Source organism: Sander vitreus, chromosome 2 (assembly GCF_031162955.1).
Source record: "Sander vitreus isolate 19-12246 chromosome 2, sanVit1, whole genome shotgun sequence".
In the NCBI taxonomy this organism is placed as follows: domain Eukaryota; kingdom Metazoa; phylum Chordata; class Actinopteri; order Perciformes; family Percidae; genus Sander; species Sander vitreus.
This window is the reverse complement of record NC_135856.1, coordinates 22,152,662-22,171,916: the sequence shown is the minus strand read 5'-3', so window position 1 is coordinate 22,171,916 and position 19,255 is coordinate 22,152,662. Positions and strand designations below refer to the sequence as shown.

The window sequence follows — 19,255 nt, the reverse complement described above, 5'->3', positions numbered from 1 at the left end:
AAATCCAAACCAAATTTATGTTATCACAATACAGTGACTTTCTCGAATGTTCTAACGTAACTTCAGTATAATTTAAATAAACCACAAATTCACAAAGTACACCCTGACAACGCTTTGTCCGTACCTGTGATGGTGTCCCTATTGTGCGACCTGTATCCTTGAAGGGGAGACGCGGAGGCTCAGGGGTCAACCTACAGTAGGTAGTTTGATCTTCCCTGATCTTCACACTCCTGGACACTAAAGCCAAACTGTGAGTGTGTCTCTGTGTCTGTTGTGAATGGAATGCAGCTTACATCAATAGGCTAAATTTAACCTGCCAAACACTCAAAACCAATCTCAAACACCATGGGGCAAGGATAGCCACAAGAGAGAGAGAGAGAGAGAGAGAGAGAGAGAGGAGGATGGACACACACACACACACACACACACACACACACACACACACACACACACACACACACACACACACACACATGCCCACTGACGTTCTTTGAGGCGAGGACTCCCCTCCAGAGACATATTTATTTCCTTGTATTGAATCTTCAAAGTCAGCATGTCTCCGTGGGCGGCTGTAACCTCCGAGGCACTGTTACCTTCAAGTTAGGGAGGTCATTATTGTTTCAAATTGAGTTTTGTTACTGTCATTTTGTCATCCCTAGATAGTGGTCAGCCAAAAAGATTTTTATAATGCAGCATCAAAGTCATTACCCAGTAAGCTAAAGCTGTTGTCATACTTCAAACATACTGAAGATTTACTGTAAAATATACTGTTGGTACATGATTGAAGAGAGTCCTGACACAATCTTTGTTATGGAAGTTGCTGTCAATTCTTTTGAACCAGTACTGACTGCATGTGTTCATTTATAACATTAATATACATTCATTTGAATAAAAGGAGAAATGTAAAACATTCAGAGAATGATTAAACCATGCATACTTTTTGAATTATAGCATGATGTTGTTGAATTAAAGTAAAAAAAAAAAAAAAAACACTTTAAAGACTGAAAGCATTTTATGTCTTTTAATTTTTCAGTGTGTGTTTAAAAGGTGCAAAAACATAATGTTTTATTCAAGAAAATCATCAAACACAGGGTAAAAGCCCACCACAAATTATTCAAGAAACCTTACTCCATCAGTCATATTGAAACTCTGATGCTCAATGGTAGAATCTGTGGTTCTGTTTACACTTTAACACCACACAGTGTATGATCAAAGGTGGGGTACGTCATGAATGTATGCATGCAACATGTATTCCTCTTAAAATCAATTTTGAAATATCACGTGTAGGTTATCAGTTCAAATAAGGTCAACATTAAGATGCAACACTTTCCTAAAAATGCACTGTAGCTTCCTTAGAGCAGATAGAAGATAGTCTGTATGCAACTAAGCAGTAACTAGAAAGCGCTGCAGATTACTAGAAATGTTTACTCTTTTAATATACGTATCACCGCCACTGCAATAGTTGTGAGAGAAAAGACAGATTCAAACAATATGAGTAACATCTGTAATGGTAACTTATCGCTGTATGAAATATGCAGATGTGCAGAAGTGATCACAAAGTCACAGTGAGTTTAAAGCTAAAGTAAAGATACATGACTGATTATCTACACATACGATTCTTAAATTGCCACTAAATATTTATAACCAACAATGTCAAAATGAGCAAAACCACTCTACATTTATAAAAAAAGCAATGTACCAAGCATTTCTTTCATCTACTGCACATTCACTTTAGCTCTCATAACACGTTGCTAAAACCTTTCTTGACTGTAGTGGTCCACTTCTGTTCTGTCCTAAATCAGCCTGTAAAAAAACTAATAAAACATAATGATTTTGAATCTTGGACACAATTGCAAAATCTCCCATCAGTGCTTAGCAAGGTAATATCTTATCATCAACACAATAGTGAGTCGTGCTTTTCAAACCAAGTGACCACTCGTACCATGAAGTTAGTGACTTTTCTCACTCCCATCAACAATTTAAAACAAACATACTAAATCGTCTAAAGTATGCCTCTCATGATTCTCAGACCTATTGGAAAAGTTTGAACCAACTCATGTCAACAACAACTTCATTGTTCATTACATTACAACATTTTTGTCTTCCATGTTCAATATGCTTTACACCATATGTCATGAATGTTAATATAAAAGTAGATTTATCTTTATCTGATGTATGTCTGACCTCATCTTAGTGGTATTAACTTCTCTGGACTGCACTATGCAAGGGAGAGTACTTTGTTGGACTGGAGCCATGTCCCATGTATCCAATACTGGCCCTGCTGTCAGGCCCCAGAGGCTGGGCAGGTCTGAAGGGAGGCCCATAGAAGGCTGGTTTCTCAGGTGAAAATGTCCTGCTCATGAACGGTGCCTGAAAAGCTGGGGCCGCATGATAACGACCCATACTGACAGCTGCAGGATCAAGAGACACCCTGCGCTTCCATTCATCTGGAGGCTCTGGCAGAGATCTGCGGTGAGCTATGGCTTTGACATTAGAGGCAACAGATGAAGGGAGGCTCTGAAACACAAAGGCATCATCTACTGAACCAATGGGGCTTCTGGATGCTGCATCCCATGGTGACAGCGGCTTGTAGACCTTTTCTTGAAAGGATGTTTGCCTCTGTGCGGGTAAAAATGAAGACTGGATTCCAAGTGTGCTCGCAGGTGACACAACTCTGGGAGAAGGCATCGAATTCAGTCGCTTGGGCAGACTCAGGGAGCGGCTTCTACCAAATCCCTGAAAGAAAAGCACATATTACTTCACTGGTGTGACAACAGTGTTACAGACGTTGCTGCCACCCTCTGGCTACATGAAACCCTGGACACTATTAATGCTTATTTAAATTTTGGTCATGTTTTATTTTAAATTAAATGACTAAAAGTTAGTGTTCTAACATAACGTCTAACGTTAGGGATGCAAACAAATGAATGACAATGATGCTAAAAATGGTTGTGAATAGTATAGTTGTGACCAGGATTGGTAATTTTTGCATCTTAAGAACCTTTTCTATTTCTTCTAAAGTCTGAATAATTGGAATGTTGAAACTGTTGATTTTGGCTACATCAACCTGACACTAACTTGTGAAAAGCCTGGATCCAACAGTGCAAACACTTTCACAAGTCATTGTCTAGTTACTAGACTAACTAGGAGTTCTCCTTTAAATCCCATAAAATAGTTTGAGTGATATAAATGTATGAGTAACATCCGTGTAAAGGTCTTAAAACAACATTTGAGACACTAACAAATGTTGAAAATAAATGAAGATGAGAATTTGAGAACTTACCTGGTGTTGGTTTAATACACTTAAGATAAGTACAGTGACAAAGTTACTCATCAAAGATTTTAAAGATGATCAAACTTAGCTTGGAACTATATCTGTGCCCACTTGTTTTTGTTTCATCTGCTTTAAGGGGAAATCCACTCTAAAATACAATTCATATGTCAGTTTCATTTTGCTTCTGACCACAACCTATTCTTCCTCAAATCTTGAACACTACTGTTTGAATGATCAATATTCAGGGTAACTTGACAACTAAACAAAAGCTTTCTTTTGTGCGTTAGTTTGACATCTTTGTTGCTCATCTACCTACAGTAGCAGCCTTTAACAGCTAAGGTATGATCACATTTATTAACTATATCGCAACAGAAAATTGCTGCAGTCCTGTTGGTGTTGATTGTTTGTTATGGTTTAAATTAGCTAAACAACTAACTGCCCATGTGACGTGTCTCAAAGCATAAGCCCATCTCAACAGAACTCAAGGACAGTTAACCACTGAGTTGCTGTAATCTAACATTATGTTTCTTTTGGGCCTTCTAGTCTGAACATGAGTAGCATAACATTAGCAAATATTGATAGCTAGTTGTCAGAGATAAAATGGGTGTGTTTGACAGATCCTTCTCCACTAAGAAATCAGTTTTAATTGTTGTAAATGACAACAACATGGCTGTTGTGCTGTATGACATCAAACTTAAGCAGAATCAGGCCTTTAAATCTACTTCTTCTTTTTTTTAAATACTTCTATGAATATTTAACAACATACTTTTCTGTGATTGTAGATACTTACTGGCAAAAAGATCATTAGAATAGCAAAATGTAAATCCTGCTTTAGGGTGGAGTTCTCTTCAATAGACTGTCAGCAACGTCCTACAAAAGTGTCCTGAAAACGTTTTTGTGGGCCGAGATCATAGTTCCAAACTTTTCACATTCAGAGTTTAAAGTAAAATTATGGAAATGCTGTTAAAAAAAAGAGTACATGTCAATGACGTGTTATGCGTCAGCAATTTCCAATTTTATATTAATATAAGCAATAAATTGAAAGATTAGCCAATAAAGTAGTGGATCTTAGAAAACTGATATTGCTGAAGGTGCAGTCAATATGAATACATTCTGTGCAAAAGTGTGAGGCAGTGATAGAGATAAAGGAGAAAATATGGGGGACTTAGAAAAAGTAGTGACACAGTAGTTCAGGAAAAGAGAATAGAAGCTCATGACACACACACACACACACACACAGTAAGTACACAAGTAGAGGGAAAGAGAAATTTAATAGCATGATTGTGCTGAGAACAAGAAGTGCAATAAACAGTGATATGTTTGAAAGACAAAGACATAAACCCAAACAAGACATTTGTTTCTTTTTTCATTTTGAGTTGCTGGCATTGTAAATAAATAGTCAAATCTCTGTGATAACTCATGTTTTACATCAAGGATAAGGATACAGAATGCCTGATGACTTTACTGACAGTTAAATAACTGGCCATAACTGACAACTGCAGAAAATATATCCACATAAAAAAACATATAAAGTCATCAGGGTAAATAATCACAACTAAAATTAGTGTGTTTAGCAGTCGTGCTGCCATTAAAGTTTGGAATGAGACGGAATTGCAAATGTATGCATCCAAATAAAGTGTATAGACAGTTTCTCCCCAGACTGGCTAAATGATTGAAGATATTCAATAATTATAATTGTAAAATTGAGTTACTGTTATCTCAGATGGCAGAATTATGAAAATAACTTCATTTAATAAATAAAGGTATTATTTTTGTTATATGTAGTTTTTGGGGTCAGTGATGACTACTACTAGATAAAAATGCATTGTCAGGCATGTAATATTATTTCTTACATATGAAAAACAACTAAAGAAAGAAAAAACAATTCAAACTAGAGACCTCAGTTGAACAAGGCTCTCTGCACGCATTATTGCACATGTAATAGCACTTCCTGACAATCACTCAACATTATCTAGTCTCACATTTCCTTTTTCAAACACACATGCACCTCCTACGTTTGAGGAAGATGATAGTTTGAGGAAGAATATATAATGTGCTAAATTATTTATTTTTGTTTTTATTTTTGTTTATGTTCTATTGATTTACAATTTTAGGCTAACTTTGCTGTACATTCAACATGTTTTCCTTTCATTGCCAGCTAAATATAGTCTAATAGCTGCATACTGTAAAATATTTTGGATGTGACCTACATGTTCTTTACCACCTGTCTCATAAGACATTTTAGATGCTACCAAGTTGCAGATGTAATTGTGTTCTATCGTCTCAGTGGTGAGTACACCAAAGCATGACCATATACAGTACAAGAGCTAATGAAGCGTAGCAACAGGCTTCCACTGTTTGCCTGTCACCATTGGCTTCTTAGCAGAAAACTTTGGGCGAGGTGCCATTTGACGTGCGCCTCTAGCAATAAGAGATGCAGGAGAAAAAGATGAAGCTATGCTGTCACCAATAGATGAATGCTGCGAGGATGTGCTTGCAGGTCGGGCGCTTGGTGCTTGCTTGTTGGTTATTTGATGGGCTGCAGGTGTGACAGCGTGCTTTGCATCCAAGTGCTTATCAGTTACAAGAGGCTTAGCTGATCTTGTGTTTTGGCGCACAGAAGGATTTTGGGAACTTACCGATACAGGAGACTTAGCGGGGCCTTCTGCCTTGCTTTGAACAACAAGCTCAGAGGCATTATTAGGAGAATAAGAAGGGTCAGATCTATGTTTAAGGTTTTTGATAACCTCAAACTTCGATGCTGGAGGTGGTTTGGGGCTGGGGCTTTCGGCCTCAGGGACTGCATTATACTTGAATAGTGACGCGTCCAACTGATAAGGCTGATGTTTCATAATATCTAAGGGGTTGAGGTGCTTTGGGGCTGCTTTAGGTTTCGCTTTGGTCTTAGGCTTGATTTTGGGGCTTGTGGAAGGGGTTTGCTTGGCTGCTGATGGAGGGTAGAAAGGAGCAAGAAGGGGATTATATGATAAAGGAGGTGGGGCACGAACAATGGAAGAATACCTATAGGAGTTAGGGAGTGACAGGGTTGGGGAGGGGGATCTTGCTTTGTTAGCTTGCACCGTTTCAGCATCAACAACAAACTTCTCCATACGGGACTGTCTTTTGGCAAATAATTCTGCACCTTTTCCCGCCATGGTTGGACCATCACCAGCCCGATTAATACCTCTGCCTGAGACTCGACCCTCTAGAGAAGCCTGTGATGCTTTCGTCACGTAGGTGTATGACTTCTCTGCTTGTGGTGGGTAAGAGGCAACGGAGTTTGGAGCACTGTCTAACTTATTCCTTGAGGGTGAAGGTGGGTGATGCGGGCTGTAAGTAGGACTGCTGGCCTGCATACTCACAGGGGATTGTGATGGCTGTTGACTCCAGCTATTTGTGTTTGGCTGAAGATGAAGCTGAGAAGATGAGTTGACAGGAACCCAGGCTTTGGCAGGTGTTTGAAGTGTTGCCTGAGTTTGATTTGGTGCCCAATGGTTGCCCATCTGTTGAGACTGCGCCCAATCTTGCTGCTGTAAGTAATGCTGACTATGAGTCCCGACAGAACTGTGAGAAGGTTGTGAAACCGGACTTCTTGGTGGAATATAGGGCTCGCCAGAGGGGCTCCTTCCCATCCAAGGTGGGCAGGATGGGTTAATTGTAGGTTTAGGGGCAACTGGAGGGGGATTCTTGAGTTTTGTTGTTCTGGGTTGCATAAAGTTACAAGCTTCAGCACCTAGACTAAAACAGTCTTCCTCTGTCTCAATATAAGACCTCCTTTCCCCTTTGTTTTGAAGGTGAAGATCTGATCCTTGTGCCAGCATTGATTGCTGTTTATTAGCGGCTTTCCTTTTAGACTCTGGTAGGATGCCCGTCTTTATCGCTGGCACAGATATTCGCTCATCTCTTGAGGCTATAATGTCTCCAGTTGGGGACCAAACTTGTGGGTAAGTGTTAATAGGCACAGGTACTCTAAATCTCGGTTCGTGCTTCTTTGTCACTGGAACAACGGCACCAGGCAAGGCAGGAGTAGTTGTGCTGACGTGCAATCCAAGGAAAGGCTTCGCAGTTCTGTTTGGCACCAAGGGTCTTGGCACATTGGACAGGTGGTTCATCTGTTGAAGACTTTCTTGGTGTTCTACATGCTGCTTGAGATTTGCATCCATGTAGTTGGCCTGATCAGAATGCACGTATATTTCCTCAGTGTCATAAATATTCTGTGCTTGTGTATGTTCGGGTTCTGTTGATGTCTCCACATGTAATCCTTTATTCCTCAGTTCTTCATGCTCTGACACAATGTCATCCATCCGTTTGCGGCGTTGGACAAACATCATGACACCCTTTCCTTTTGTTTCTGGTAGTGCATCCATTTCTCCAACACTTTCCCAATTCAGACTTAAATTTCGCTGCTGGTGATAAACAGAATACTCTTCTTCTAACTCAGATTCACTTGTTGCAATAAAGTTATAACCAGCTGATCGGACTTCAGTTTCCTCGTCTATTTGGCCTTTGCTGTCAAACTTGTTCTCACCAGTCCCGTAACTCACAAGTGTATACTTCTTGACCCTCTGGCGGCGTTTTTCAAACAGCAAGGCTCCCTTATTTTGAGGGTTGGGTGCATCTGTTAGAAGCTGAGCAATTCGCTTACATTTGGACTTGGTCTCCTTGATGTTTCTTTCTGATTGACTCTCGTTGTGACTGAGCCCTGAGAAAAAGGAAGAGAGAGGGACAGGGAGAAGAAAAGGGAGGGGAGGAAGATGAAAATGTACACAGCATTTAATTTGGATATTTTGTTAAACAATGGACATTTAAGAAGCTACAGTATTAAACTAATCAATGCTCAGTAAAGTCAAATAATGGACAGCTTGGTCTTAATATTTGAGTTTTTTGTTTGATACAGTACTTATTTGATCTAGTTTGAACGTGAAACCAACCATTATTATTATTATTGTTATTATTATTTGAAGCAAGTGCAATAATAACTAAGAGAAATATTAAAGTTGCCCCTGCTGAAGCAAGCACACTAATAAAAGCATGATATTTACTTACAGCTAACTTAGGGGGCTCCATGAGGCAAGAAAAGTGAGGAGCTCACTTTCCATTGCCGTCAAGTCTTACGATTGGAATAGGGATCGGGTGACAGGCGGGGGTGACACATGCTGGTGTCTGTCAATTTTTTTTCTGCCAGTCTCATCATATGGTCATAATTTATTCTTATCCTGCTCTGACTATTAACGCCATGGGAATTCTCCCTGTAAGTCCACTTCAAATAGACCCCATGTTACAGCATGAAAATAACTAGCAGCCATAGTGCTTTGCACATGTCATTTATCGATTAAATTAAGTTTTTCAACAACACCAATAATAATTACAGGCAGAAAATGCAATTTAAGATTATTATCAAAAGTAAATTCATGCCTCAAGCAAGCAAACACAAAATTATATCATGTGTATTATTAAGTCATAAATCATTCAAATTAACAAAAACATATAGTATATGCTGTACAGTTTGCAGTACTGGCTGCATGTGCCCACTGGAATTAAACAAGTGAGGGAAGAAAATAGATACTTACGTGTGGACCTTGTCCTGTGTCTGTCCGGTCTGCACAGATCTGTGTCAGACTCCGAGTTCCACTTCTCTGCCTGCTCAGCAGCTTCGTCTGAAATTCCAAAGAAGACAGAAGCAGGAGGTGCTTCACTACTCCCTCCTTCTTCTGATGATTCAACCCTCCTGTTCCTAGTCCCTGGGCCCTGCCTATTACTGGCTCCCAGAGGCTGCTCTGTGGTCAGGGTCAAGGCCAGGGTCATATTAGCTGCACAGCCAAGAGAGGAGGAAGATGACTGGGAATGCAGTCGTGATATCTGGCCAGCGTGAGGCTTGGACTCAGGGCGCTGTCGGTGTGGGGACTGTGATGTTGGTGAAGGTTGGATGTGAGGAGACTCTGTAAAGGACTCTCTTGATTCACTAAGGTAGTCATCCTCTTCTTGGTATGAAATATCCTCTTCACTTCCGCTAAGTTCAGGCAGGGAATGTTGCTCACCTGCAGACTCCCAGTCTTGTGACTGAAGGCGTTCTGTGGACTCAGACATCGGGATGTGAGCAGGTAGAGGGTCCAAAGGGTACTCTGCATCACTGGCATCATCTTCATTGTAAGACTCACAAAGATCCTGGGAACCATCTGAACCTGACCAAGGGACCAAGTTATCATTGTTGTCTGGGTCTTCAGCTTCTGGTTCCATCTCTGATGCTGTTTCACAATGTCCTGAGTATTACCAATAATACCTTCATTAAGACAAAAAATAAAAAACTGTTTCAGGCCAAGGAGACATTTAAAATAGTTAAGACATTTTAGAACACTTTCAATATGTCATGTTATCTATGTAAAACACCACTGAAAATAATCTCCACCTGGACTAACACTATTTCTGTCAAAGTAAACACTTTGATTGTCTTGCAGAAATATTCACATTATAACAACTCCTTTTCATTAAGTGTTAACTATTCAGATCAAGATATGTCAGCATTATTACACTTTGTCATATTTCATACTACCATGTAATTGTCTAAATTATTCCTATCCCCAATAGGAAGTGCAGCTTTTCTTTGGCACTCACATCGGGGCTGCCATCGCTCTAAATGGAATGGTATGTAATGTCAAGGGGGGAAACAGCATTCACATCCAAGAGGATAAGCAAAACAAGTGGGTGGCTGTTTTCCGAACTCCTGTTTATACAGTAAGGTTTCTTTCCCTCTGCTGTTCTCATCTATCACTACAACAAATATCAGCACTACAGTCAGCATCTCCATTTAAGAACTAAAACTGAGAGACTATTTGTTTTATACATAGCAGAAATACTAAAGCTCTCCCACTCCCTCACTTAAGTTAGTGTTTGTTTTGTTACTGAAGTTGAATTCTAGCAACATAATCTATCAAATATACAACCAATGTATTTCCTCAAATTATTCAGCTAATCAGTTTCTGTATCAAAATCAATGATACAAAATAATTTTAGAAATGAAATTATCGGGTGCAAAATCACCTTTCAACATTTTTCCATCTAATCAGTTATTTTAGCCAAAAGTGACATGAAATTCAGCAGCTTTGCTGCTTACTTTTCAGATTAGTATATGGATATGAACAGAAAATGGTGCATTCATAACCTAATATGATACCGTAAAAGTCAATATTGACATCCTGTTGAAATTGTTCATGTTAGTGCGTACACAATGTTAATCTAGACCAGGGTTCAGAACAAAGGACAGTCTGCTTCTGTTTGGAAAACTGCAGGGATTTCAACAGTGGTCCAACAGGGCACACAACAGCCTTCTATTCTCAAACACATTTCCTGACATCCACCAGAAGGTGGCGCCATAACACTGTACAACATGACTTACACGAATTCACCTCCTGATCACCAGACAGGTTATAAGATGTACCATTTTTTTTTTTATTTAAAAAAAAAAAATAGTTTTACACTCTATAATCTATCTTTTCATAGTATTAACATACCTAATTAAGCGGTGCAAGTAACAGATTATAATGTGTAAATCAAAAAGGTCAGAGGCTATACTGCATACATGTGCATTAGTTCTTCACATCGCAGCTCGATCATATCTTAAAGGCTACTGAGGGTCAGAATTACTTTGTGCAGATTTAAACTGTTTGCTGTTAGTCATTGTGAAGACACCAATGTCCTTCCTTCAACAGATTCCTACCACAGTTCCAAACATTAATCTAATTGTCCGTTTCATACATCAGTGTTTGATTCTGCAGGGGCACACTGCCATGAGTCCATGAACGAGGCAAGTGTCTGTGGTTAGTTCACGACTGTAATAACAGCCGTACAGTTGAGTGTCTGTTATCTAAACTGCAGTCACAGGGCTCCAGACTAACTTTTTTCACTAGGAGCACAGTGGCCCCCAACTGAAAATGTTAGGGGCGCAACCAGAAAATTTAGGGGCACACACCGTAAATCAACATGCTAACCAAATATTCACATTTCTACTAATTTCCACTGTATTACTAATAAATACTTTAATAGATGCAGAAATTACAATGTGCTGTTTCAAATTCAGTGTCACTTTTGAAGATGCAACATAGAAGGTTAACCGACAGCACCATCGTTGTCATGAAAAACAAGATATATATATATACCAGTTCTAGTCTACAATTACAATGAATTCAAGTTAAAATTAAACATGCATTGTTTAGGCTACTACTGAACCAATATTGGTACCGATGTCTGAAATTCGGTTTCCGTTACCCAACGGTACTTTTTGGTACTTTCCCTCTATAATTACAAAACAATTATTTCAGTTGTAAAAATTATCATCAAACCTATTTATCCTATGTACTTCGAACATTGTTATTTTATTAATTAAACAAAATCCTCCTCCTCCCAAACCCATCCCTACAACCTATTAAATAGAATAATTATTCATTTCTTACTCACTGTAACTTTTATTCTTGTATTTGTATATTTTTTTTTAGCCTGTTTTATTTTCATGACCGTTTTTAATTGCTCTGTAATGTTTCATGTAAAGCACTTTGAATTGCCTTGTTGCTGAAAGGTGCTGTAGAAATAAAGTTGCCTTGCCTTACAACCTCAGTCAGTCACCAGGGCACAGAAACCACTATTGTGCCTGCTTAGGAAGTCAACAGCACTGCAACCACTTTCGGCTCTCCATTAATATCATATCGCAGCAAACGCTGTTTGCATGAAGTTTTAAAAAACTGTAACCACACTTGAAACCACTTTATCGGCATTTCCGTGACTCACTGTGACTTCAACAAAACTGCAGAGCCGACATAGTTTGCTCCGTCCGCAGCTATGCGTGTGTGCGAGTGTGTGCAATGAGGGGCCATCAGGGACATTATTCAGAATGACCTCTCACAAACCTATGTGAAATGCTCTTACATACACTACTGAAACACTCTCACATAAACAACTGGAAGATTATTCGCTCGCACACACTACTGAAACGCTCTCACACATAAGAGTGAAACTCTCTCATAAACGCTACTGAAACCCTCTCACACGCAATACTGAAACACTCTTATAAACGCTACTGAAACGCTCTCATAAACGCGTTTCAGTAGTCACAAAACACAAGTATTGGACAGAACAAACAAAAATGATGTTGCTATTATTACATTCTTAGAAATAGCTGGGTCAAAGGATAGAGGTTTGTCCTGAGGGTGGTGCTAGAGGAAAGGCAGTTTAGTCAAAATCAAGTTTATGAGTTGACATTTTGCCCCGAGAGTGGTTTTTCACAAAAGCAGTGTCCGAAATGAATGCTTGACATTTAATGTCAAGCTGCCATTTTAGATTCCAATAATTCTTTAGTACAAGAGGACTTCATGGTAGCACTAGATTTTAGGTAAAGGTCAACATGAGGATTCATCCATTGTGGATAAATGAATAACTGACAATCTAAATAGTTTTGGAACAAAGCATTAGGAAAGTGAAGAGACAGGCTGACATTACCATTCAAAGTAAACAATTACTAGCGGAATCATTTATTTATATTATTTCAAACCTGGTCTAAGCATCTGTATTTTATAAATTTAGACCAGTTCAAATTAATCCTGTCTAACCAATTTTTTTAGAGGAACATTCTGATAGAAAATCTAAAAAAATATTTGTAGTAGCTTGCATGTCTTTTGTAATTTGTAAAAAAGTTTGATTGATATTTTTAATCAAATGATTATATTCATTTATTGACTGGTCTTGTGTAGGAATAAACACTGTAACTTTGCAATATAAGAGGACAAAGGAAGGTTATTGTTTTCATGAGGCCAGTCATTGCCAATTGCAAATGAACAAACTTGTGTTTAACAGATACTACTACATACTTTTTGCATATCTCCCAGATTAAATATTGGATGACCATGTTTTTGTAATGGTAATCTACTGGCCCTCCTGTCATGCAGTTATGAGCGTTAGCACTACAAACTGATTTATCCATTTGAACAGGACAGTAGGCTATTGTAGCTGTTGCTCAACTCCAGAACATCAATGACAACAAAAAGCAATATTAAACAATAAAAAACATTGAACAATGAACAATGGCAGTGCCATGCATCATTGCACACATACAGTTCATGTACACATTTGCTATTTGCAGCATGTGGCATGGCTCTGTGTGGTACAACATTTCTGGATTGAAGGTTGTTGAAGCCTCAGATAAATTGCATTAGACTACAGTACTTTTCTTGCATACTTACTATACTAAAGGCCTAAAGACGCCTATGGCATATGCAGCTCCAAGATTACTAAAAAGGTACAGACTCTTGGACTCTCTGTCCCATGCCCAAGCTTCTCTTCACACTTGGTTCCACTTCATTTTAACATTCAACCATCATCAAGCCTTACTTTGGTGCGACAGGAGTTTCTGTTTCCTAGTATGGCATTAACTTCAGTATGTTGACTCATTGCCATGGAAACAGGGAGTCAGCATCCTTGACAAATGAGTTAACTCTTGATCTGGGGAATGACCCCTGCCAAGGATTGAGCTCTAGCAGATTAGATGTTTCCATACACAATTAGACAGCCTTATTTCAACCACTAATTAGAAACATGCCACAGTCTTAAACAGCCTCCACAAATAAAATATTACTCACATCAGTAGCCTTAGCAAACAAAATTTGACTGACTATACAAAAATGTTGCAATCAGTAAGTACAAAAAAATGTTGGACTAAATTATATTTAAACTAACTTATAAATAAATCGGCACAGCAGCAATTAGAGATATGCATCTGACTGTTTAATAGTTTCTGACACAGGAGAGAACCATAGAATCTCAATGAAAGGAATACAACACTCAACGACTTTCTGGTATCAAATTTAGCCTGTTCCTCGATTACATATGGGTGTCAATCAAAGCCAAAATCAGGCAGACTTTGAGAAAATCAAAAAGCAGAAGGGTGAGTGTAACAAAGAGATGTGGCTTCGGTTACAAGAAAGCTGCTATTAAAAGATTGAAGGAGGATCAATGGAGTAAGGAATTACTTGCCAAACATCGTCCATTACTTACAGCAATCATCCCTGAAGCAACTGTAAAAGACGAAAAAGCCTCGTCAGTCGATATCCAGCATTGTAGACTTCACATCCTGCTGCTTTCCCTGCATGACCGTAGAAAAGAGAAACTGAGTACTTGTTGTGGACTGCAGATGTTCAGGTCCTACCACTTTGCTCATCATCCATTTATGTATGCTACCGTATTTAAACAGACAGAAGAAAGGGTATTCCTGCCCCCAACCTCCTTCAGACAGAGCTCAGATAGCATCATGCAGCTGCAGCACGTGGACATAATGAACGTGTCCTTAGAAAACACTAAAGATGTTTTAGAGTGATTTGAAATGTGCCTTCAGCTTAGTTTCAGTGTAGCTGTTATATTTTTAACAATAACTTAGTGAAAAAAATTAACAAACTGCCTTATACAAAATCAACGCAGATATACTACATGTTGATTTTCAACTGTCAAATTGGGTTATTAAATAGGGTTAATAGAATTCAGGGTAAAATGCTGCTGTACAGTAAATAGATGAGGTAAGACTGTTCTTTGACAGAATGCCTGTACATGGAACTTAATTTGAGTTTGAAACTGCGGTTTGCTGAAGTAATGTGGGAATGGAGAAACTACTCTACAGCTACAGTACAGACACTGATAATCACATTCAATCATCATTTCGTTAGATTAAAATTCATAGTCCCCTTACGTATTCATTTAGAAGTTGTTTTGGAGGGAAAATGTATGATACGAAGTCAGATGAAAACAGGCTAAGTTCAGAGTTTTAACAGAATAGAATGTAACAGATTCACGACGGAGTAACTGTATCACTCTTTTGTGGAAAACAATGTTTAACGTGGTGCTAGTAAATGTGTCTTGTTACGTGTTTTGATAAGTGTCTGCCACCTACATTCAGTTCACTGTCTGAACATTTAGCTTATTGTGGACTCTGAAAGCACAGGAGCAAAATGAAATTTGACAGCATACTTTCAGAAATTAATGGATTTGGAAAATTCCAAATCAAGCTTGTCTTGATTCAGATGTTATCTCGAATTACTCTGCCATGTCACTTCCTGCTGAATAACTTCATGGCAGCTGTTCCCCCTCACCACTGTAACATCATTGCTCTGGATGACGGAGACGTCTTTGGGAATTTGACTCGGGAACAGAAACTGGCTGTTGGTGTTCCGGCAGAGCAGGATGGGACTCCGAGCTCCTGTCAAATGTTTTCAAAGCCCCAATATCAACATCTGGTAGGCTCAAACAATAGTGAGGATGCATTTATTGTTCAGTGTCAGAATGGATGGGTGTATGACAACAGCATATTCAAATCTACTTTGGCAACTGAGGTAAGTGTCTTCAATAAATTGGACAGTAATATTTAATGTAATGTAGGCCTATGTTTTGATCAAATGTTGACTACTTCTAAGAGTTCAACTTCCATGATGGACAACTGCAAAATTACATATTTTAATGCTTTCAATGTTTCTTTTTTTCAGTGGGATCTCGTGTGCAGCAGAAAAGGGATGAACAAGGCAACAGCCACCATTTTCTTCATTGGTGTTATGCTTGGAGCCCCTTTATTTGGGTTTCTCAGTGACAGGTAATGAAAAGACACAGTATGTCCTCCATACACTTCTCTGTAACAGATGTCAAATAAGATTAAAGGGGCACTCCAAGAGAAATCTAGGAAAATGTAGGTTCCAGTAAAGCATGACCTAGACTAGAGATTAAATCAGGATATCTTGGCCTCTGCTGCAGGCGCCAATCACAGCCTGACCTAAAACGTTAGGCTTTGATTCAATCTTTTTGAACACAATCATTGCTTTTATCATTTTCTTTTCGTGACCAGGTTTGGCCGACGGCCGCTGCTGTTGGTGTCTTATTTGTCATCCCTGACGTTTGCAGTCCTGAGTGCATTCTCTACATCGTATGTTATGTTTGTCATCTTGAGGTTTTTTACGGGGATGTCACTCGCAGGAATTAGTATCATCTCTGTTGTTCTAAGTAAGTAGGCTAATGCTAAAACAATGAGATGAGGAAGTACAATATATTTAGTCTTTTTTGAGAGCTGGTTTCAGTTTCAATAAATGAAATATGACATTTTTTTAATCCGACTATTCATCTGTGCTGACATTTCTCCAGATGTTGAATGGTTTGGCATTGAACACAGGACCTTCTCAGGTGTAATCATAAGCCTGGATTGGACACTTGGTAACTGGATTCTGGTTGGAATTGCATACAGTGTTAATCAGTGGAGGCTGCTCATTGTGGCAGTGACCTTACCCTTGATACTGTCTATCATGACTTGGAGGTATAATAGTTTCTTATTTTACACTTTGCAGCATGAAAAGCTGAATCCTATCAGAAGTCAATGAGACACTGAACTCACATTTGTCTCTTCAGGTGGCTTCCAGAGTCTGCAAGGTGGCTCCTGGCAAATGGGAAGGCAGACGCTGCTCATCATTACATAATGCAGTGTGCCAAAATGAACAACAGAACCAAGTGTATGGCCACCGTCACACCAACGGTACATTTTAACATTGGTTAACTGACAATCTCACACTGACGTAAAGAAAAAAACTATGGGAAAGTGCAGAAGTGTTGTGAATGATCAGTTTAATTGTGTTTGTTTACTCTCTCCTAGGAATTACTGGTATCTGCACAGAGTGAAACTAAAGACAAAAAGTACACTTTTGTGGATCTTTTCAAGACCCCAAATATTAGGAAACGTTCTATATGCTTGGGAATAGTATGGTAAGTGTCAATTTCATGAGGTAGGTTAAAGGAAGAGTTTAGTATTTTGGGAAATATGCTTGTTTGCTTTCTTTCTGAGAGTTAGATGAGAGACTGATACCACTCTCCTGTGTAAGCATTAAATACAGAGCTGGAGCCAGGGGGCAATTAGCTTAGCGTAGTATAAAGACTAGAAGGGGATAACTTCAAATATACGCCTACCAGAACCCTCTCACGTCCTTCTAAAACCACAAATTGTTGCTTTTTAAATTTCTGTTTGTGTATGAATTACACAAGCCAGATAAAACATGTTAATTAGTGAGCTTTAGCGGTGCTGGTAGGTGGTTTGTAAACTTGAGGGCGAGCCAGGCTAGCTGTTTCCTCTTTGTTTCCAGTGTTTGTGCTAAGCTAAGCTAATAGCAGCCTGCGGCCCTGTAGTTGAGCGGTATCAATCTTCTCATCTAACCCTCAGAAAGAAAGTGAATATGCATATTTTCCAAAATGTTGAACTATTCGTTTAACATAGGCCTACATAGTGTGAGTGGCATGAATCAAATGCCAGTAAATGTAAAATATTGATAGATAATTATCTTTCTAATATAGCCTACAATAATATCAATAAGTATGTTAATAATAATAATACTCATTACTTCATTCCATTTTCTAGGTATGGAGTTGCATTTACATATTATGGGTTAAGTCTAAATATCACTGGGTTTGGACTAAATATATACCTTACACAATTCATATTTGCATCCATCGAAATGCCAATGAAAATTGGTGTGTATTTCTTCCTGGAGAAAGTTGGCAGAAGGTCTGGCCAGACAGGAGCCCTGCTGTTAACTGGTCTCTGTCTCTTCACCAACATGTTTGTTGCAACAGGTTATTTTATTTTTATTAAGTCTAATAATTTTTTTTTCAACATATGTGAGAATTATCTTGATCAAATATCTAAACATTTCCCCTCAGATAAGTGGGTCATTCGCACTGTTGTGGCTGTTCTTGGAAAATCCATGTCAGAAGCCACATTCACAATCATATTCCTCTTTACAACTGAACTATATCCTACAGTCATACGGTTAGTCAACAACAAACTCACGTAGCCAGTTGGACCACAGACAATGATGTTCTATTCTGTTGTGACCACATGTACTACAAGTTTGCATTGACCTTAGCACTCTTGTTATTTCAGACAGAATGGTTTAGGCTACACCTCTTTTTTGGCACGGCTTGGCGTGTCCATATCTCCACTCATCATGCTATTGGAGGACGTGTGGCATCTCCTCCCTGCAGTCACTTATTGTGCGGTGGCAGTCGGATCCGGTCTAGTGGCTTTGCTCCTTCCTGAAACATTAAAAACCCGCCTGCCACAGTACATTGAGGATATTGAGAAACCAAGGTAAAGAGGAAAGGAAGATCAAATGTAATTCAATATTAAAGCTACAGTAAATGATTAGCCACCTCTCTGAATGTCACTGCTAAAAAATAATCCGGTCAAGCCTGCAAGGGCAAATGGGTTATGGGTAATTTTAGTAATAACATCTTCTTAAATAATTGACATGTTTTAATCATTTGCAGGTGTCAAATAAAACTTGTTGTTCATGTCCTTTCCTGAACTCAGCAAAATCCTTCATGATAAAATGACTAACTTAAAATTGTATCTACATTGCAGGGCACAATCCACAAGGAACAAGGAGATTCAATAAATATCACACGTATTGATAATGACAGTATATTTGTTATGCAATTGATTAAGTTTTAATAATTGAAGATGAGTTGATTTTAAAATATTGTTTTGAAACAATAGCATTGTTAAAATCCCTATTAATACTTGAACCAAGAGTCTGTCAGGATTGTGTACTGTCTAAAATCCAGAAGAAAAAAAAGTGACTGTAAATTTACTTGCAGTTGGCAATAAAGTTGTACTAAATGAGAACACAACTACTGGTTTTATTGGAATTGTGTGTTGCACAATATCTACCTTCTTGCTTGAGGACAAGTACGGAAATCTTTACTGTATGTTTAGACCTAAATTGTAATCAAAAACATGAACAAGCCTAAGAGTACGTAGCCAGACTAGTGGCTCTGTGAGGCAGTAGTGAGGCACAGTGGTGCTTTGAGCTAAATGCTAACGGTAGAATACTAACATGCTCTCACTGATGATGCTTATATGCAGATGTTTGGCAGGTATAACGTTTACCATTATTCACTATCTTGGTTTAGCATGTTAGC

General features: G+C 38.7%; 2 protein-coding genes across 2 annotated transcripts; one reads left to right on the top strand and one right to left on the bottom strand.

Annotated features, from left to right (window-relative positions):
• Positions 1–1,006: 1,006 nt before the first annotated feature.
• On the bottom strand, positions 1,007–14,520 carry synpo2b (synaptopodin 2b). Its single transcript, XM_078261135.1, has 4 exons — positions 14,312–14,520; positions 8,845–9,554; positions 5,914–7,976; positions 1,007–2,736 (listed from the first exon to the last, which is right to left on the bottom strand). The coding sequence occupies exons 2-4, from the start codon at positions 9,509–9,511 to the stop codon at positions 2,200–2,202; spliced, it is 3,267 nt and encodes a 1,088-aa protein (XP_078117261.1). The 5' UTR covers positions 9,512–9,554; positions 14,312–14,520; the 3' UTR covers positions 1,007–2,199.
• A 735-nt stretch (positions 14,521–15,255) lies between these two features.
• LOC144530142 (solute carrier family 22 member 7-like) lies at positions 15,256–18,846 on the top strand. The gene is made up of 10 exons (XM_078269593.1): positions 15,256–15,636; positions 15,787–15,890; positions 16,140–16,294; positions 16,433–16,601; positions 16,694–16,817; positions 16,935–17,044; positions 17,691–17,905; positions 17,993–18,101; positions 18,216–18,422; positions 18,696–18,846. Exons 1-10 carry the CDS (start codon positions 15,256–15,258, stop codon positions 18,727–18,729), a joined length of 1,608 nt encoding a protein of 535 aa, XP_078125719.1. The 3' UTR covers positions 18,730–18,846.
• Positions 18,847–19,255: the final 409 nt, after the last annotated feature.